The sequence below is a fragment of the Trichomycterus rosablanca genome, chromosome 12 (assembly GCF_030014385.1).
Source record: "Trichomycterus rosablanca isolate fTriRos1 chromosome 12, fTriRos1.hap1, whole genome shotgun sequence".
Taxonomy (NCBI): domain Eukaryota; kingdom Metazoa; phylum Chordata; class Actinopteri; order Siluriformes; family Trichomycteridae; genus Trichomycterus; species Trichomycterus rosablanca.
The window spans coordinates 40,136,613-40,157,935 of record NC_085999.1 but is presented as its reverse complement, the minus strand read 5'-3'; the positions used below and the strand labels follow the sequence as shown (position 1 = coordinate 40,157,935).

The 21,323-nt window shown below is 45.7% G+C and overlaps 2 protein-coding genes across 2 annotated transcripts in view; one reads left to right on the top strand and one right to left on the bottom strand.

Moving 5' to 3' along the window:
- Nucleotides 1–236: 236 nt before the first annotated feature.
- Nucleotides 237–6,725, top strand: nlgn4xb (neuroligin 4 X-linked b). Its single transcript, XM_063005537.1, has 5 exons — nt 237–655; nt 4,208–4,366; nt 4,539–4,724; nt 4,875–5,664; nt 5,776–6,725. The coding sequence occupies exons 1-5, from the start codon at nt 322–324 to the stop codon at nt 6,638–6,640; spliced, it is 2,334 nt and encodes a 777-aa protein (XP_062861607.1). The 5' UTR covers nt 237–321; the 3' UTR covers nt 6,641–6,725.
- Nucleotides 6,726–20,944: 14,219 nt separating this feature from the next.
- LOC134324081 (anosmin-1) overlaps nt 20,945–21,323 on the bottom strand; it is a 33,913-nt gene continuing 33,534 nt past the window's right edge. The window contains exon 14 of the mRNA XM_063005733.1: nt 20,945–21,172. The gene's annotated coding sequence lies outside the window, so the exon portion shown is untranslated. The remainder of the gene's footprint in view (nt 21,173–21,323) is intronic.

The window sequence follows — 21,323 nt, the reverse complement described above, 5'->3', positions numbered from 1 at the left end:
ATCTGTGCCCGCAGGATGATTGTTAATGTTGGTTTTAATCCAGAGAAGTGAGTACATCACAGCATCACCCCTGCACCCCAAACAGGGGTGCAAGGATCCAATGCCTCACCACTTCTTTATGGAAAATTCATCATCCTGACACCATACAGCTGGAGTGCTATTATTTATTCTTTAATTAAGGATCTCTGTTCATCCAGCCAAATGTTTCATCCAGACATGTCAATACGGATTTCTAGTTATTTCACCTGGCTGAACCTCAGAAGCCTTCTCTGGATCTTCATCCTGGTTTCAGAGGTTACCTGTCAGTCTCTGCAGTACACCATGGTCACTACCAATTATGGGAAACTGCGTGGGTTTAGGGCATCTTTACCCAGCGAGATCCTGCACCCAGTGGATCAATACCTGGGTGTACCATACGCACTGCCCCCTACAGGAGAAAGAAGGTTTCAGGCTCCTGAACCTCCAAATTCCTGGTCTGGAATTCGGAACGCCACCCAGTTTGGCCCAGTGTGTCCTCAGTACCTGGAAGACCGGTTCCTGCTCAGTGATATGTTACCTATATGGTTCACAGCGAATCTGGATACGGTGGCTACCTATGTACAGGAACAGAGTGAAGACTGCCTCTTCCTCAACATCTACGTACCTACAGATGAAGGTAAAGTCCAGGTCACTACTGGCTAGATCGAATTGATACAGTATATTTAATGTTGAATGTCCAGATGGTTATGTTTACCAGTAAACATCTAAACTGGGCAGAATTTCTTTGGTTTTGATGATCAGAACACAGTGTAGCAAGAATAAATAAATAATTCATATGATCATAATAGTAAATTTTAGAAAGCTCATTAAACAGGTTGTGGTGTTTCTTCTTTATTTTGCCAGGTGCAGGATTATTTTAAAATAACCTTTAAAATAAAAAAAGGAACAACATAAGCTGAATCAGTAACTCTAACCCTCGATTCTTTAAGACATTTTGTTTGGAAAATATAAATCAACTTTTTTTTAAATTTGGCAGCAGGTTGAAGGGTTGAAGGAATTCACACTACCCAGCACAACAGACTTTAAGTGACTATAAGTTAGAGTAGCCAACTCAACTACTGGCATGAGGATAGAAAGCATGATAAATAATGCAGCTTGTTTGGGTTCTGTGTTACTCATCCTACAATGTTCCTTTGTCTGATTCAGGCTGGTTTGAGTAACCCTGCTGCACTTAAACACAATGGGAAGATGTGAAACTTGTTCATCCAGGACAGCCACTAACTTACCCAGAATCATAATCATCTCGCCGAGAACCATCCCACATGAAACCACCATCTAACCCAGAACAACAACCATCACACATGGAAGCACCATCTAACCCAGAACAACAACCATCACACATGGAACCATCATCTCACAACCAAACCACAGTTTTAACCAGAGACTCAGTCATCATACCCAGAACCACCATCATCTTACCCAGAATCACCATCTTCTCAACCAAAACCACAATCATTTAATTCAGTACCACAATCTCACCAAGACATCACATTTTGATGTTGAGGTTTATGAGCAAGGTTGCCAGATGTGCCACTGTGACTAAAATGTTCATTAATCCAGTTACCTAATTTACATTTTCAGCATACGCTTTTATCCAAAGCAACTTACACAATGAGCAATTGAGGGTTAAGGGCCTTGCTCAGGGACTACACTGACCCAACAATGGCAACTTGGTGGTGGTGAGGCTTGAACCGGTAACCTTCTGTTTACTAGTCCAGTACCTTAACCACTGAGCTATCACTGGCCCCAATTAGCAACTGATAATTTAAATATCAGTTTTGTTTCGTAACTATCTGGAAACCCTGTTCATATGAACTGTTCATTAGATCTTAATCATCTGAAGATGCTTTGCCTTAAATGTGTAGAACTCCTGAAATTCCTCCGCAGCAAAAACACACAATCCTCTCCAAAATTATTGGAACCCCTGGTGAAGATCAGTAGTAAAAGGGTTCTAATGAAATAATCTTTAACAAACCTCGTGTGTCAAGTTAATTTTAGAAACACAATGTAACTGAAGCATTGTTCCTGTTTACATCTGACTTTTTTAAGTTGCTCAGAGTTTCTAGGAACTTTTAAGCAGTAGTTCATGAGTTTCTGTATCACTGGGGTATATATGGGGTATATTAATGAGGTGACACAGAAGTTAAAATTCATGAGAAAGACAAAAGAACACAATTCTATACATTTTAAAATCCTACCATCAATTTGTTTTTGAAAATTCAGCATTATAAAGCACAATATAATGACACCGAGTCCTTTTGGATGCTTCTGTTAGGCGTTAGAGTTACAGTGGGACAGTTTTTACACTAAATGTCCTTCAGGACACACTCCTCCTATTTATCCGGGCTTGGGACTGGTGACTAGGTTCACACAACAGCATACACTTTAAGCTGAGCCCAGTTAGGCCCTGATATGAGCACATTTAGCAAAAATATTGTATTCTTTATAAATTCTATAAAGAACTTATTTAATTACAATGGATGCAGTAAGTAATAAACACCATCTAGGGTTAGGGTTACTAAAGGACATGTAGCAAAATTTTAATTTATAGCTGTTATTTACACCAACACAAAGCATGAAATCAGAAGCATCATTTCAGCATGTTCATCCACAGAAACAATGTTTGCTCCTCATCCTGGAGGAATCTCTGATAAAACAACATTTTATTTTATTTAGAGAAACGTCCACAACTGGGTTTGAAGCCACATTTGTTTGTAGAACTCTTTTGCCCAGCAACATCACTCCATTGGTTAAAGAGCTGTTTTCTGACCACCTCAAGGGTCTAGGTTCTACACTGCTGATTGGCTGATGTTGTAAGTTAACTGAATCCTTATTGGATCAGGACTGTGTACAAGACGCCCTTGACTCCCTTGACTCACTTAAAGTTTCCTCAGGCATTTATAATAACAGGAACATCAGGGTGTTAACCCCTCATCACAGGGCTTTGGCCATCCCTCCTGCCCAAGACGTTGGCAATCATGTCTATGTAGACGCCCGACTGGCTGATAGCACCGCAGGATCCGGTTTGAATGCTGGGCCACCTGAGGGCTTACATACATTATTATAATTCCCAAACAGGTTTATTATTTATTTTAATGGGCGTAACTGCTGGTAGGGAAATGCCCAAGTGCCATTAATTGAAATAGAATTCATAGGATTACCAGATTTTGGCAATAGTAACACCAAAAAGGACTTAAATTTAATTTTTCATTTAAATCTGGCAACCCTGTTTTGGTTATTAAACAACTCGAATGATCATTTCTGTAGATGGCTTAAAGTTAATAATTTGTGATGTTTAAATATTTTTGTATCCTACATTATTTTTTTTAACATTTCCTTCTTGTGAATACAGTTTGTTTTAGTTTTTGTTTATATGTAGAAAGTTTAAAGAAATTATGTGTGTAAATGTGAATTGATTGTACTAATGTTTCCTTTTACTTTAAATAGGAAAACATACTAAAGAAAACAAACATATGAGCACTAATCAAGTGTACAAACATGTGCAAGTATGATAGATAGTAGGCTAGTTAATACAAAGCTCAAGTCGAATGTATTTGGACAGCATGTTTTAAAAAAAAAAAAATCGTCTCATGGCAACTTCACAGATTTCAGGTCCATAAAAGCTCAAATGAGCTGCACAGAGTCACAGGGGCAAAAAAAAAACTCATAAGTGCAGCCTAGGTGGTATTTAAAATAAGTACATATAGTTAAACATAAAATTAACAAATAGTTAAACATAAAATCATTTAAAGAAAATGATCACAAATTCAAATCATAATAAAAGTATCAAGTTTAACAAAGTATTGAAATCTGGTGCTAGCGGGCGTGTTTTCCACTGCTCAGGTATCCTAGCAGGTATTATTAATAATAAATACGCTGGTGACCAGACGTCCTCTTTGTCCTAAACTGCTCTCTAAACTGACTAAATGTCCAGAATTAGATTTTCGTTACTAAAATATCTCCACATTCTGGATGTGACCTTCTCTGTAGTTCTGCCTTTTCACACAACACAGTTGGTTGATTATATTCACAGACTACAATCAACCACTGGCCTTTAAAAACAAACTGTCAATATTCCATCCCCAGCATGTTTTTTTTATTATTAAACAAATGGAACCTTAAAATAAAGTGATTTAAGAACATCTAACTGTTTAACTGTATATTTTAGAAGTGAGTGGTGGTGATGAGGAGGTGCTGAAGCCGGTGATGGTTTACATCCACGGTGGTTCTTACGTTGAAGGAACAGCAAACGTGATCGATGGAAGCATCCTTGCTAGCTATGGAGATGTCATCGTTGTTACCGTCAACTACCGACTCGGAGTTTTAGGTACGTATGTTCATTCTAAAATTCCATTTACAAAGTGACGGCGGGTCCAAAGTGAATTATTTTTTTATATGACAACATCTGTAGAGTTATAGATCATTTATAGACATTATATATCTTAGAATCTGTACCTTTAAACTAAATTATTACCAATAAATTATTGGTGTTTTATTAGGATTTTTAAGTACAGGTGATCAGGCTGCTAAAGGGAACTATGGGTTGCTGGATCAGATTCAGGCTCTGCGCTGGATAAAGGAGAACATTCAGGCATTTAATGGAGATCCTCGAAGGGTCACCATATTTGGATCTGGAGCCGGGGCTTCCTGTGTCAGCCTCCTCACCCTGTCACACTACTCCGAAGGTACATGCATGCAGTTAGTGAACATTAAAAACATTAGCTGGTCCAAATGTGCTAAACTTAAGGGTTCTTCACCGAGGGTTCTTGGAGGGTACTGAGCATTTAAATGTTCTTTAGGGGTTCCTTACGTTGTTTGATAAATCTGTTCTCCAGATCTGTTCCAGAAAGCAATCATTCAGAGTGGAACAGCCCTCTCCAGCTGGGCAGTAAACTACCAGCCAGCTAAATACGCCCGCATGCTGGCAGAGAAGGTGGGCTGTAACGAGGACGACTCCATGGAAATGATTCAATGCCTCCAAAACAAGAACTACAAAGAGCTAATCGAGCAGAACATTACTCCCGCCAAGTACCACATTGCTTTCGGCCCTGTAATCGACGGAGACGTGGTCCCGGATGACCCTCAGATCCTCATGGAGCAGGGCGAGTTCCTGAACTACGACATCATGCTGGGCGTTAACCAGGGAGAGGGGTATAAATTTGTGGATGGTATAGTGGACAGTGAGGACGGCGTGGCAGGAAATGAATTTGAGTTTGCCATATCAGATTTTGTTGATAACCTTTATGGCTATCCTGAAGGAAGGGACACGCTACGAGAGACCATTAAATTCATGTACACGGACTGGGCTGACAGGGAAAATCCAGAGACCAGACGCAAAACATTAGTGGCGTTGTTTACGGATCACCAGTGGGTGGCGCCGGCCGTGGCTACCGCAGATCTGCACGCTCAGTACGGTTCACCTACATACTTCTATGCATTTTACCACCACTGCCAGAGTGAAATGAAGCCGGCCTGGGCCGATTCTGCTCATGGAGACGAACTTCCTTACGTTTTTGGGATTCCGATGATCGGACCGACTGATCTATTCAGCTGTAACTTCTCTAAGAACGATGTCATGCTGAGTGCCGTGGTGATGACCTACTGGACCAACTTCGCCAAAACCGGGTGAGCCAAATCAAGAAGCATTAATTCTGGTTGGTTTATATTAAAGTTATAATAAATGAATAACGTAACATTTTATTGAATAAATTTGTAACTATGAGCTGTTTTTTTCAGAGACCCGAACCAGCCGGTTCCTCAGGACACCAAGTTCATCCACACAAAACCAAACCGTTTTGAGGAGGTGGCGTGGTCCAAGTACAACCCGAAGGACCAACTGTACTTGCACATTGGCTTGAAGCCGAGAGTCCGGGACCACTACAGAGCCACCAAGGTAGCTTTCTGGCTTGAGCTGGTTCCACATCTACACAGCATCAACGAGCTCTTCCAGTATGTCTCTTCTACCACCAAGATCCCTCCCCAGGACGCCACGCCCTTCTCCTACACAAAGCGCTTATCCAACAAGCTCTGGCCCTCAACCACGCGCCACCCTGCAGTTCCTCCATCCAACAACAAGCAGTCTGCAGACCAGCAGAACAACCCGGAGCATGACGATGGCTCAGTGACCATCGAAGCTCGGGATTATTCTACAGAACTAAGTGTTACTATTGCAGTCGGAGCATCGCTGCTGTTTTTGAACATCCTGGCCTTCGCGGCACTCTACTACAAGAAGGACAAGCACCGTTTTGAGGCAACCAGGCGTCCGAGTCCTCCGAGGAACCTAGCAAATGATATTCCGCGGGTTCCAAGTGAGGATCTGATGTCCTTACAGATGAAGCAGCTGGATCACGATCATGATCACGATCACGACTGTGAGCCACTACAAGGACATGACTTACTCCCGCTCACCTGTCCACCGGATTACGCCCTCACTTTACGCCGTTCCCCTGATGACTTTCCCATCCTGACTACTAACGCCATCACCATGATCCCAAACTCACTGTCTGGAATTCAGTCACCATATCATCCATTCAACACATATGCAAACAGCACGCCGAGCAACATCGGGCTTCCTCATGGACACTCCACCACCAGAGTATAACTCAGTGCTAATGACTGTAGCAACAGATTGTTATTATTAATATTATTAAAGACAAAGCGCCCCCTGGTGGCGTGGATATAAACTCTATAGTGTATTTTGTTACGGACTCTTCTATAAATAACCTGTATAATGTGAATAATGAATGTAAAAATGAATTCATGGCAAAGCCAAGTGAAACAAAGGACTATTCTTCCATCTTGAACATTAATATAGCCCATATAAAATATTGTTTGCATTATTTTTAGTTTGTAGAAAAGCTACGTGTAAGTAAAACTCTTTTAGTCCTAAAACTAAAGCTGTAATCCCATTAGATATCAGAGTATTCTATAAGCAGGTTGACGTTATACACACTTTTAATTATGTGTACATGTAACATGGCTGCAGCCTGTGTTCCATCTTCATTCACTTCTGTTAGCTGTACTTGTTCTCAGACATTTAAACATTCATATAAAGCAAAACCAACAAAAACTTACAGCTGTCTTAAATACACATTTATATATTACTATAAAACATTTAATATTAATTATTATTCATATTACAAGTATTTCAACATGATGAAATGTATTAAATAAAAAAATAATTGATTTCATTGCTAAGCAAAGGAAAAGGAAATTTACAGTGCCTTGCAAAAGTATTCAGCCCCCTTGAACTTTTCAACCTTTTGCCACATTTCAGGCTTCAAACATAACGATATGAAATTGTAATTTTTTGTGAAGAATCAACAACAAGTGGGACACAATCGTGAAGTAGAACGAAATTTATTGGATATTTTAAACTTTTTTTAGAAATAAAAAACTAAAAAGTGGGGCGTGCAATATTATTCAGCCCCTTTACTTTCAGTGCAGCAAACTCACTCCAGAAGTTCAGTGAGGATCTCTGAATGATCCAATGTTGACCTAAATGACTGATGGTGATAAATAGAATCCACCTGTGTGTAATCAAGTCTCCGTATAAATGCACCTGCTCTGTGATAGTCTCAGAGTTCTGTTTAAAGCGCAGAGAGCATCATGAAGACCAAGGAACACACCAGGCAGGTCCGAGATACTGTTGTGGAGAAGTTTAAAGCCGGATTTGGATACAAAAAGATTTCCCAAGCTTTAAACATCTCAAGGAGCACTGTGCAAGCGATCATATTGAAATGGAAGGAGTATCAGACCACTGCAAATCTACCAAGACCCGGCCGTCCCTCTAAACTTTCAGCTCAAACAAGGAGAAGACTGATCAGAGATGCAGCCAAGAGGCCCATGATCACTCTGAATGAACTGCAGAGATCTACAGCTGAGGTGGGAGACTCTGTCCATAGGACACAATCAGTCGTACACTGCACAAATCTGGCCTTTATGGAAGAGTGGCAAGAAGAAAGCCATTTTTCAAAGATATCTATAAAAAGTCACCTGGGAGACACACCAAACATGTGGAAGAAGGTGCTCTGGTCAGATGAAACCAAAATCGAACTTTTTGGCCACAATGCAAAACGTTATGTTTGGCGTAAAAGCATCACAGCTCATCACCCTGAACACACCATCCCCACTGTCAAACATGGTGGTGGCAGGATCATGGTTTGGGCCTGCTTTTCTTCAGCAGGGACAGGGAAGATGGTTAAAATTGATGGGAAGATGGATGGAGCCAAATACAGGACCATTCTGGAAGAAAACCTGTTGCAGTCTGCAAAAGACCTGAGACTGGGACGGAGATTTATCTTCCAACAAGACAATGATCCAAAACATAAAGCAAAATCTACAATGGAATGGTTCACAAATAAACGTGTCCAGGTGTTAGAATGGCCAAGTCAAAGTCCAGACCTGAATCCCATCGAGAATCTGTGGAAAGAGCTGAAAACTGCTGTTCACAAACGCTCTCCATCCAACCTCACTGAGCTCGAGCTGTTTTGCAAGGAAGAATGGGCAAAAATTTCTGTCTCTCGATGTGCAAAACTAATAGAGACATACCCCAAGCGACTTGCAGCTGTAATCGCAGCAAAAGGTGGCGCTACAAAGTATTAACGCAAGGGGGCTGAATAATATTGCACGCCGCACTTTTCAGTTTTTTATTTCTAAAAAAAGTTTAAAATATCCAATAAATTTCGTTCTACTTCACGATTGTGTCCCACTTGTTGTTGATTCTTCACAAAAAATTACAATTTCATATCGTTATGTTTGAAGCCTGAAATGTGGCAAAAGGTTGAAAAGTTCAAGGGGGCTGAATACTTTTGCAAGGCACTGTAAAAAGCAACAAAATTTAACAAAACTGAACACAGACAATAGAATTATGAGAATCAGTTCCTAATAAAAATGACAGCATTGTAACAAACACAGTTTTGATAATTGAACATTATTCATACTCAGAGATGTAATAACTTATAATAAATATAAATATTTTCATGCTCACACTGTGGCTACAAGGTTTTCTAATTTAAATTAAATTCTTAATAAACATGCAATACCACCAACAGCACACACCAGATGAATGAGGTACAATATAAATGTAGGGTGGCACGGTGGCACAGTGGGTGGCACTCTCTCCTCACAGAAAGAAGGTCCTGGGTTCAATTCCCAGGCCAGGTGGCCAAGGCAGTTTCCTCCGGGTGCTCTGGTTTCCTCCCACAAGTGTAAAGACATGCAGTCAGGTTAACTGGAGCTATTAGAAACTATATGAGTGTGTGTGTGTGTGGATTGGTGGGTGTTCGTGTGTGTGGGTGTGTTTGTGTGTGTGTGACCGGGGTGTTTCCTGCCGTTCACCCAATGAATCAGACCAATCGCATAATGAATATAAATGTTTGGTGACATCTGCTGGTGGAATGTTAGAATGACATGTCATGAATGAATTTAGCCCTAACCCACTACAAACATTAATTATTTATTATTTGGATTGTTTAGGAACTGTTTTTAATGTTTTAGTACCTTCAGTACTGAGAACAATTTAATTTTATTGGCTATTCTTATTCAGACTCGTGGTGAGAGAGAATATTTTCTAAGGAGGTTATTTATATTACATTTGTCTGATATTTACACCTCCAGGGATGCCAGGTTTTTCTTGAGTAGAATCATTAATGCCACATCTGGAACATGAACATAGTTATCGAGGTACAAACACCTCCAGTTATTCTAAAACATCTCATATCACAGTTCATAACTAAATGCAGGAACAAACTGCATTCTGAGTACTGCCACAAGGGGACGCTGTAGTGGCTTAAATTCTCTTGCACTCGGAGTATGCGTGTGTTAGCAAACAGTCATGGTAGAGCAATTAAATGAGAATCTATTTTAATCAGAGTTACTTAAACTATAGCACTATAAACATAGTTATTGCATTTTATCAGTGGGGTAACTGGGGAGCTGGGATTAGTATTAGGATTATCAAAGTGTGAATGATTTACATTTTTATATGTTTCATAACGTAAAATGTTACATAAAATGCTTTTTTCCCTTCAAAACACATTTAACACAAAATAATAAAAATAATAATAATAGTGTTATTAGTGAGACTAAAAATTAAAATTAAAAATTGTATATTTAAAATAAAAAAATGAGTTTTTGTGTGAACAAGATTTAATAGCTACAGTAATTGTGCTGTACTTTACACCAATTTTAACATCAACAAACTGGTTCAGGTTATAATTTAAAGCTCTTCCAGTCTTAGTTTAGTCGTTCAGTTTAGTAGAGATTACTGGTTTCCAGTTTCACCAGCACACAGCATCTTTACTGGTTTCAGGTCTGAACTTCAGATGCTGAACTGGATTTTGTATTTCAACTGTTGTGTTGCTGCATAACCCAGCTGCACCTCAGCTTCATCTCGCAGACAGATGATCTAACGTTCTTCTCAATCAGTGTTAATGATCATTCTCACAATAACAGCAGGCAGGTCCAAATCCTGTAGGAAAGCACCTCCACACCATCACGCTACCACCAGCATGTTTCACTGTTGCTATAATGTTTACTATGAAATGCTACATTTGTTTTTCCACAGAACATAAGATGGATCTCACTGTGGTTTAGTTAAGTCCCAGAGCATTAAAATGATGTATTAATGAACAAAGCATTTTCTTAGATCATGTAACCCCTGCTCGTGTGGTTCTATCAGCTGTAGATGAATGACAGTTCTTGATGCAGCACCGTCCGAGGGATCTGAGATCACGGGTGTTAAGGTTACAGCTTAGGGTTTTTTCTTTGCCCTCATCACTTGCCCTATTTTCCTCCGTCCCAACTTTTTTGGAATGTGTTGCAGGTCTGTAATGCAGGAATGGATGTTTATTATCAGACAGAACATGAAATAACTCGTGTTCATTCTGTCTGTAACCACATCAAAGTCAAAGGAAATATAAGAAACACTGCGTTATTATTTACATTTTTCAGTCTAAACTTTGACTGATTTGGGGTTTTTGGGTTTAGGTTTGGTAAACTGTCTGGTTGCGTAACAAAGGGAGCAATTACTTTTTCACACTACATTTAATTTCCTTTGTAAAAAAATGTATGAGCTGGAATTAATTTAGCTTTTGGCTGGAGAGTAAATCATGAAACTCTACCCACATCTGACGGAGCAGGACGTTTATAGATCATTTCACTTCCTGTTCCTGTTCCCAGCGTGCAGCTTTATAGCACCCAGAGTGATGAACTTACACAATAAAGTATAACGGCACTTTAAACAGAAATAATATGTTTTTATTTAACATTGTACAGAGACGAGTTCAATAACAGCAGCATGTGATTCCTGCACTTCAGGGATAATTCAGTATTTATTTCGGACCCTGTGGAGCTGTTATTTACTATTTTCTTTTCTAAACGACTCGACTGTGATTAAATAAAGTGATTTTGTTTCTGATTCAGTTTATTATTTATAAAACTGAATTAACTTTTATAAATCTAAAATAAAACTGAATGAAATGGTTCAGGGACTCATATCAGATGGTAATAATTAGATGGTGAGAGGGTTCAGGATGAGACTTAAGGGGGGGGGGGATTGGGGGTTCAATGCTGTCCTGTTTTCAAAGAAATTTGGATAATTTGGTCTGGGGGGGGGGGGGGGTGCTCGTTTTAGAGCACTACCTTTGGGTCAAGCATTTAATTTACCTTTAACCTCTGACCCCAAAGCACTTCAAAAAGAGTTCAACATCATGACCTTACAGATAGAGACAAGGTCGTGCAGCGGAGAAACGTCTGGAGGAAGAACGAACCTGAAACTGTTTCACTAAGTTTCTTTACTGCTTTTGTTCTTGACTTATTTGTTACATTTTTATTAAATTTATTACATTTTCTGATTATTTAAATCACTGAATAATTTCACAATCTAGTGAAAATAATTCTAATATATGTGTGTGTGTGTGTGTGTGTGTGTGTGTGTGTGTGTGTGTGTGTGTGTGTGTGTGTGTGTGTGTGTGTGTGTGTGTGTAAAACACGAGAAATTAAACCACACATAAAGAGCACATTATTTAAAATCTTTTATAAAAAGTAATTCTGTGTTTGTGAGAGGCAGGTCAGCGGCTTTGTCTGTGTGTGTGTCAGTGTTGGGTTGGTGGGTTGATGAGGGTCAGTGTTGGATTGGTAGGTTGATGGGGGGTCAGTGATGGGTTGGTAGGTTGATGGGGGTCAGTGTTGGGTTGGTAGGTTGATGGGGGTCAGTGTTGGATTGGTAGGTTGATGGGGGGTCAGTGTTGGGTTGGTAGGTTGATGGGGGGTCAGTGTTGGATTGGTGGGTTGATGGGGGGTCAGTGTTGGGTTGGTAGGTTGATGGGGTCAGTGTTGGATTGGTAGGTTGATGGGGGGTCAGTGTTGGGTTGGTAGGTTGATGGGGGTCAGTGTTGGGTTGGTAGGTTGATGGGGGTCAGTGTTGGATTGGTAGGTTGATGGGGGGTCAGTGTTGGGTTGGTAGGTTGATGGGGTCAGTGCTGGGTTGGTAGGTTGATGGGGGGTCAGTGTTGGGTTGGTAGGTTGATGGGGGGTCAGTGTTGGGTTGGTAGGTTGATGGGGGGTCAGTGTTGGGTTGGTAGGTTGATGGGGGTCAGTGCTGGGTTGGTAGGATGATGGGGGGTCAGTGTTGGATTGGTAGGTTGATGGGGGGTCAGTGTTGGGTTGGTAGGATGATGGGGGGTCAGTGTTGGATTGGTAGGTTGATGGGGGGTCAGTGTTGGGTTGGTAGGTTGATGGGGGTCAGTGTTGGATTGGTAGGTTGATGGGGGGTCAGTGTTGGATTGGTAGGTTGATGGGGGTCAGTGCTGGGTTGGTAGGATGATGGGGGGTCAGTGTTGGATTGGTAGGTTGATGGGGGGTCAGTGTTGGGTTGGTAGGTTGATGGGGGTCAGTGTTGGATTGGTAGGTTGATGGGGGGTCAGTGTTGGATTGGTAGGTTGATGGGGGTCAGTGCTGGGTTGGTAGGATGATGGGGGGTCAGTGTTGGATTGGTAGGTTGATGGGGGGTCAGTGTTGGGTTGGTAGGTTGATGGGGGTCAGTGTTGGATTGGTAGGTTGATGGGGGGTCAGTGTTGGGTTGGTAGGTTGATGGGGTCAGTGCTGGGTTGGTAGGTTGATGGGGGGTCAGTGTTGGGTTGGTAGGTTGATGGGGGTCAGTGCTGGGTTGGTAGGATGATGGGGGGTCAGTGTTGGATTGGTAGGTTGATGGGGGGTCAGTGTTGGGTTGGTAGGTTGATGGGGGTCAGTGTTGGATTGGTAGGTTGATGGGGGGTCAGTGTTGGGTTGGTAGGTTGATGGGGTCAGTGCTGGGTTGGTAGGTTGATGGGGGGTCAGTGTTGGGTTGGTAGGTTGATGGGGGTCAGTGCTGGGTTGGTAGGATGATGGGGGGTCAGTGTTGGATTGGTAGGTTGATGGGGGGTCAGTGTTGGGTTGGTAGGTTGATGGGGGTCAGTGTTGGATTGGTAGGTTGATGGGGGGTCAGTGTTGGGTTGGTAGGTTGATGGGGTCAGTGCTGGGTTGGTAGGTTGATGGGGGGTCAGTGTTGGGTTGGTAGGTTGATGGGGGTCAGTGCTGGGTTGGTAGGATGATGGGGGGTCAGTGTTGGATTGGTAGGTTGATGGGGGGTCAGTGTTGGGTTGGTAGGTTGATGGGGGTCAGTGTTGGATTGGTAGGTTGATGGGGGTCAGTGTTGGATTAGTAGGTTGATGGGGGTCAGTGTTGGGTTGGTAGGTTGATGGGGGGTCAGTGTTGGGTTGGTAGGTTGATGGGGGTCAGTGTTGGGTTGGTAGGTTGATGGGGGTCAGTGTTGGGTTGGTAGGTTGATGGGGGGTCAGTGTTGAATTGGTAGGTTGATGGGGTCAGTGTTGGGTTGGTAGGTTGATGGGGGTCAGTGTTGGGTTGGTAGGTTGATGGGGGGTCAGTGTTGGGTTGGTAGGTTGATGGGGGGTCAGTGTTGGATTGGTGGGTTGATGGGGGGTCAGTGTTGGGTTGGTAGGTTGATGGGGGGTCAGTGTTGGGTTGGTAGGTTGATGGGGGTCAGTGTTGGATTGGTAGGTTGATGGGGTCAGTGCTGGGTTGGTAGGTTGATGGGGGGTCAGTGTTGGGTTGGTAGGTTGATGGGGGTCAGTGCTGGGTTGGTAGGATGATGGGGGGTCAGTGTTGGATTGGTAGGTTGATGGGGGGTCAGTGTTGGGTTGGTAGGTTGATGGGGGGTCAGTGTTGGGTTGGTAGGTTGATGGGGGTCAGTGTTGGATTGGTAGGTTGATGGGGGGTCAGTGTTGGGTTGGTAGGTTGATGGGGTCAGTGCTGGGTTGGTAGGTTGATGGGGGGTCAGTGTTGGGTTGGTAGGTTGATGGGGGTCAGTGCTGGGTTGGTAGGATGATGGGGGGTCAGTGTTGGATTGGTAGGTTGATGGGGGGTCAGTGTTGGGTTGGTAGGTTGATGGGGGTCAGTGTTGGATTGGTAGGTTGATGGGGGGTCAGTGTTGGGTTGGTAGGTTGATGGGGTCAGTGCTGGGTTGGTAGGTTGATGGGGGGTCAGTGTTGGGTTGGTAGGTTGATGGGGGTCAGTGCTGGGTTGGTAGGATGATGGGGGGTCAGTGTTGGATTGGTAGGTTGATGGGGGGTCAGTGTTGGGTTGGTAGGTTGATGGGGGTCAGTGTTGGATTGGTAGGTTGATGGGGGTCAGTGTTGGATTAGTAGGTTGATGGGGGTCAGTGTTGGGTTGGTAGGTTGATGGGGGGTCAGTGTTGGGTTGGTAGGTTGATGGGGGTCAGTGTTGGGTTGGTAGGTTGATGGGGGTCAGTGTTGGGTTGGTAGGTTGATGGGGGGTCAGTGTTGAATTGGTAGGTTGATGGGGTCAGTGTTGGGTTGGTAGGTTGATGGGGGTCAGTGTTGGGTTGGTAGGTTGATGGGGGGTCAGTGTTGGGTTGGTAGGTTGATGGGGGGTCAGTGTTGGATTGGTGGGTTGATGGGGGGTCAGTGTTGGGTTGGTAGGTTGATGGGGGGTCAGTGTTGGGTTGGTAGGTTGATGGGGGTCAGTGTTGGATTGGTAGGTTGATGGGGGGTCAGTGTTGGGTTGGTAGGTTGATGGGGGGTCAGTGTTGGGTTGGTAGGTTGATGGGGGGTCAGTGTTGGATTGGTGGGTTGATGGGGGGTCAGTGTTGGGTTGGTAGGTTGATGGGGGGTCAGTGTTGGGTTGGTAGGTTGATGGGGGGTCAGTGTTGGGTTGGTAGGTTGATGGGGGGTCAGTGTTGGATTGGTGGGTTGATGGGGGGTCAGTGTTGGGTTGGTAGGTTGATGGGGGGTCAGTGTTGGGTTGGTAGGTTGATGGGGGTCAGTGTTGGATTGGTAGGTTGATGGGGGGTCAGTGTTGGGTTGGTAGGTTGATGGGGTCAGTGTTGGATTGGTGGGTTGATGGGGGGTCAGTGTTGGGTCGGTAGGTTGATGGGGGGGTCAGTGTTGGGTTGGTAGGTTGATGGGGGGTCAGTGTTGGGTCGGTAGGTTGATGGGGGGGTCAGTGTTGGGTTGGTAGGTTGATGGGGGGTCAGTGTTGGATTGGTAGGTTGATGGGGGGTCAGTGCTGGGTTGGTAGGTTGATGGGGGTCAGTGTTGGATTGGTAGGTTGATGGGGGGTCAGTGTTCGGTTGGTAGGTTGATGGGGGTCAGTGTTGGGTTGGTAGGTTGATGGGGGTCAGTTTTGGGTTGGTAGGTTGATGGGGGTCAGTGTTGGGTTGGTAGGTTGATGGGGGGTCAGTGTTGGGTTGGTAGGTTGATGGGGGTCAGTGCTGGGTTGGTAGGTTGATGGGGGGTCAGTGTTGGGTTGGTAGGTTGATGGGGGGTCAGTGTTGGGTTGGTAGGTTGATGGGGGGTCAGTGTTGGGTTGGTAGGTTGATGGGGGTCAGTATTGGGTTGGTAGGTTGATGGGGGTCAGTGTTGGGTTGGTAGGTTGATGGGGTCAGTGTTGGATTGGTAGGTTGATGGGGGGTCAGTGTTGGGTTGGTAGGTTGATGGGGGTCAGTGTTGGATTGGTAGGTTGATGGGGGTCAGTGTTGGATTAGTAGGTTGATGGGGGTCAGTGTTGGGTTGGTAGGTTGATGGGGGGTCAGTGTTGGGTCGGTAGGTTGATGGGGGGGTCAGTGTTGGGTTGGTAGGTTGATGGGGGGTCAGTGTTGGATTGGTAGGTTGATGGGGGGTCAGTGCTGGGTTGGTAGGTTGATGGGGGTCAGTGTTGGATTGGTAGGTTGATGGGGGGTCAGTGTTCGGTTGGTAGGTTGATGGGGGTCAGTGCTGGGTTGGTAGGTTGATGGGGGTCAGTTTTGGGTTGGTAGGTTGATGAGGGTCAGTGTTGGGTTGGTAGGTTGATGGGGGTCAGTGTTGGGTTGGTAGGTTGATGGGGGTCAGTTTTGGGTTGGTAGGTTGATGGGGGTCAGTGTTGGGTTGGTAGGTTGATGGGGGGTCAGTGTTGGGTTGGTAGGTTGATGGGGGGTCAGTGTTGGGTTGGTAGGTTGATGGGGGTCAGTGCTGGGTTGGTAGGTTGATGGGGGGTCAGTGTTGGGTTGGTAGGTTGATGGGGGGTCAGTGTTGGGTTGGTAGGTTGATGGGGGGTAAGTGTTGGGTTGGTAGGTTGATGGGGGTCAGTGTTGGATTGGTAGGTTGATGGGGGTCAGTGTTGGATTAGTAGGTTGATGGGGGTCAGTGTTGGGTTGGTAGGTTGATGGGGGGTCAGTGTTGGGTTGGTAGGTTGATGGGGGGGTCAGTGTTGGGTCGGTAGGTTGATGGGGGGGTCAGTGTTGGGTTGGTAGGTTGATGGGGGGTCAGTGTTGGATTGGTAGGTTGATGGGGGGTCAGTGCTGGGTCGGTAGGTTGATGGGAGTCAGTGTTGGATTGGTAGGTTGATGGGGGGTCAGTGTTCGGTTGGTAGGTTGATGGGGGTCAGTGCTGGGTTGGTAGGTTGATGGGGGTCAGTTTTGGATTGGTAGGTTGATGGGGGGTCAGTGTTCGGTTGGTAGGTTGATGGGGGTCAGTGTTGGGTTGGTAGGTTGATGGGGGGTCAGTGTTGGGTTGGTAGGTTGATGGGGGTCAGTGTTGGGTTGGTAGGTTGATGGGGGGTCAGTGTTGGGTTGGTAGGTTGATGGGGGTCAGTGTTGGGTTGGTAGGTTGATGGGGGGTCAGTGTTGGGTTGGTAGGTTGATGGGGGTCAGTGTTGGGTTGGTAGGTTGATGGGGGTCAGTGTTGGGTTGGTAGGTTGATGGGGGTCAGTGTTGGGTTGGTAGGTTGATGGGGTCAGTGTTGGGTTGGTAGGTTGATGGGGTCAGTGTTGGGTTGGTAGGTTGATGGGGGGTCAGTGTTGGATTGGTAGGTTGATGGGGGGTCAGTGTTGGGTTGGTAGGTTGATGGGGGGTCAGTGTTGGGTTGGTGGGTTGATTAGGGGGTCAGTGTTGGGTTGGTAGGTTGATGGGGGGTCAGTGTTGGGTTGGTGGGTTGATGGGGGGTCAGTGTTGGGTTGGTAGGTTGATGGGGGGTCAGTGTTGGGTTGGTAGGTTGATGGGGGGTCAGTGTTGGATTGGTAGGTTGATGGGGGGTCAGTGTTGGGTTGGTAGGTTGATGGGGGTCAGTGTTGGGTTGGTAGGTTGATGGGGTCAGTGTTGGGTTGGTAGGTTGATGGGGGTCAGTGTTGGGTTGGTAGGTTGATGGGGGGTCAGTGTTGGATTGGTAGGTTGATGGGGGGTCAGTGTTGGGTTGGTAGGTTGATGGGGGGTCAGTGTTGGATTGGTAGGTTGATGGGGGGTCAGTGTTGGGTTGGTAGGTTGATGGGGGTCAGTGTTGGGTTGGTAGGTTGATGGGGGTCAGTGTTGGGTTGGTGGGTTGATGGGGGGTCAGTGCTGGGTTGGTAGGTTGATGGGGGGTCAGTGTTGGGTTGGTAGGTTGATGGGGGGTCAGTGTTGGGTTGGTAGGTTGATGGGGGGTCAGTGTTGGATTGGTAGGTTGATGGGGGGTCAGTGCTGGGTTGGTAGGTTGATGGGGGGTCAGTGTTGGATTGGTGGGTTGATGGGGGGTCAGTGTTGGGTTGGTAGGTTGATGGGGGGTCAGTGTTGGATTGGTGGGTTGATGGGGGGTCAGTGTTGGGTTGGTAGGTTGATGGGGGGTCAGTGTTGGATTGGTGGGTTGATGGGGGGCAGTGTTGGGTTGGTAGGTTGATGGGGTCAGTGTTGGGTTGGTAGGTTGATGGGGGTCAGTGTTGGGTTGGTAGGTTGATGGGGGTCAGTGTTGGGTTGGTAGGTTGATGGGGGTCAGTGTTGGATTGGTGGGTTGATGGGGGTCAGTGTTGGATTGGTGGGTTGATGGGGTCAGTGTTGGGTTGGTAGGTTGATGGGGGTCAGTGTTGGGTTGGTAGGTTGATGGGGGTCAGTGTTGGGTTGGTAGGTTGATGGGGGGTCAGTGTTGGATTGGTGGGTTGATGGGGGTCAGTGTTGGATTGGTAGGTTGATGGGGGTCAGTGTTGGATTGGTAGGTTGATGGGGGGTCAGTGTTGGGTTGGTAGGTTGATGGGGGTCAGTGTTGGATTGGTAGGTTGATGGGGGTCAGTGTTGGGTTGGTAGGTTGATGGGGTCAGTGTTGGATTGGTAGGTTGATGGGGTCAGTGTTGGATTGGTGGGTTGATGGGGGTCAGTGTTGGATTGGTGGGTTGATGGGGGTCAGTGTTGGGTTGGTAGGTTGATGGGGGTCAGTGTTGGATTGGTAGGTTGATGGGGGGTCAGTGTTGGATTGGTGGGTTGATGGGGTCAGTGTTGGGTTGGTAGGTTGATGGGGGTCAGTGTTGTGTTGGTAGGTTGATGGGGGTCAGTGTTGGATTGGTGGGTTGATGGGGGTCAGTGTTGGATTGGTGGGTTGATGGGGGTCAGTGTTGGATTGGTGGGTTGATGGGGGGTCAGTGCTGGGTCGGTAGGTTGATGGGGGGTCAGTGTTGGGTCGGTAGGTTGATGGGGGGGTCAGTGTTGGGTTGGTAGGTTGATGGGGGGTCAGTGTTGGATTGGTAGGTTGATGGGGGGTCAGTGCTGGGTTGGTAGGTTGATGGGGGTCAGTGTTGGATTGGTAGGTTGATGGGGGGGTCAGTGTTCGGTTGGTAGGTTGATGGGGGTCAGTGCTGGGTTGGTAGGTTGATGGGGGTCAGTTTTGGGTTGGTAGGTTGATGGGGGTCAGTGTTGGGTTGGTAGGTTGATGGGGGGTCAGTGTTGGATTGGTAGGTTGATGGGGGGTCAGTGTTGGGTTGGTAGGTTGATGGGGGGTCAGTGTTGGGTTGGTGGGTTGATGGGGGGTCAGTGCTGGGTTGGTAGGTTGATGGGGGGTCAGTGTTGGGTTGGTAGGTTGATGGGGGGTCAGTGTTGGGTTGGTAGGTTGATGGGGGGTCAGTGTTGGATTGGTAGGTTGATGGGGGGTCAGTGTTGGGTTGGTAGGTTGATGGGGGTCAGTGTTGGGTTGGTAGGTTGATGGGGGGTCAGTGTTGGATTGGTAGGTTGATGGGGGGTCAGTGTTGGGTTGGTAGGTTGATGGGGGTCAGTGTTGGGTTGGTAGGTTGATGGGGGTCAGTGTTGGGTTGGTAGGTTGATGGGGGTCAGTGTTGGATTGGTAGGTTGATGGGGGGTCAGTGTTGGATTGGTGGGTTGATGGGGTCAGTGTTGGGTTGGTAGGTTGATGGGGGTCAGTGTTGTGTTGGTAGGTTGATGGGGGTCAGTGTTGGATTGGTGGGTTGATGGGGGTCAGTGTTGGATTGGTGGGTTGATGGGGGTCAGTGTTGGATTGGTGGGTTGATGGGGGGTCAGTGCTGGGTCGGTAGGTTGATGGGGGGTCAGTGTTGGGTCGGTAGGTTGATGGGGGGGTCAGTGTTGGGTTGGTAGGTTGATGGGGGGTCAGTGTTGGATTGGTAGGTTGATGGGGGGTCAGTGCTGGGTTGGTAGGTTGATGGGGGTCAGTGTTGGATTGGTAGGTTGATGGGGGGGTCAGTGTTCGGTTGGTAGGTTGATGGGGGTCAGTGCTGGGTTGGTAGGTTGATGGGGGTCAGTTTTGGGTTGGTAGGTTGATGGGGGTCAGTGTTGGGTTGGTAGGTTGATGGGGGGTCAGTGTTGGATTGGTAGGTTGATGGGGGGTCAGTGTTGGGTTGGTAGGTTGATGGGGGGTCAGTGTTGGGTTGGTGGGTTGATGGGGGGTCAGTGCTGGGTTGGTAGGTTGATGGGGGGTCAGTGTTGGGTTGGTAGGTTGATGGGGGGTCAGTGTTGGGTTGGTAGGTTGATGGGGGGTCAGTGTTGGATTGGTAGGTTGATGGGGGGTCAGTGTTGGGTTGGTAGGTTGATGGGGGTCAGTGTTGGGTTGGTAGGTTGATGGGGGGTCAGTGTTGGGTTGGTAGGTTGATGGGGGTCAGTGTTGAGTTGGTAGGTTGATGGGGGTCAGTGTTGGGTTGGTAGGTTGATGGGGGTCAGTGTTGGATTGGTGGGTTGATGGGGGGTCAGTGTTGGGTTGGTAGGTTGATGGGGGGTCAGTGTTGAGTTGGTAGGTTGATGGGGGGTCAGTGTTGGGTTGGTGGGGGTCGGTGGGTGAGATGGTAGTTGACTGGATATGTTAGTGGGTGTAAGTGTATAGATGAGTATGTGCAGGGTGTTCAGTGAAGATGTTCTATTATTAATATTTAATATTCTTATATTAAAACATTATTAATAAATTAAATGAATCATGTAAGAGTCTCTCTGCTGTTCTGAGCTATACTGACTCTGCTGGAGATTAACAGCTGGTTTTGATTCTTTTTAGCTCAGTTACAGTCTAATATTGTTTGTTTGTTTAACACTAGATGAAGGTAAATGAAACTACTTTATTTTATTTACTTCTTTCCTTGTTTTATATGGATGCAGCCTACATGCTGTTACTGATGGGTGCAGCTACATACCGTTACTAATACTGAGCGGTGTTTATATCGATGTACAGATAAATGATAGGAGTTTGATTTCCTCTGTTAGCACAGCTCTGTATTAAACAGTGCAGATATTTTATTTACATTCATGTTTAACGTAAAAGATCAAACACACGAGGACCTGGTGGATAAACCTTGTGTTCTGATCAACTGTTCCATCAAACACCTGCTAAAACACAAAGAGCAGCGGCGGTAAACAACTCAACAAATGATTACACTAACAAACACGTATGTACACGATACAAATACTGAGAATATATATACAGTATATATATACTTATATACATCATTTAGATTATATACAAGTCCTTTAAAAAAAA

Bases quoted from the DNA above. Each gene is read 5' to 3' on its own strand.
- nlgn4xb (XM_063005537.1), top strand. From the start codon at position 322: ATGGTCACTACCAATTATGGGAAACTGCGTGGGTTTAGGGCATCTTTA. The intron at 656-4,207 runs GTAAAGTCCAGG...TGTATATTTTAG, and splicing joins CTACGTACCTACAGATGAAG to AAGTGAGTGGTGGTGATGAG. The intron at 4,725-4,874 runs GTACATGCATGC...TCTGTTCTCCAG, and splicing joins CCTGTCACACTACTCCGAAG to ATCTGTTCCAGAAAGCAATC.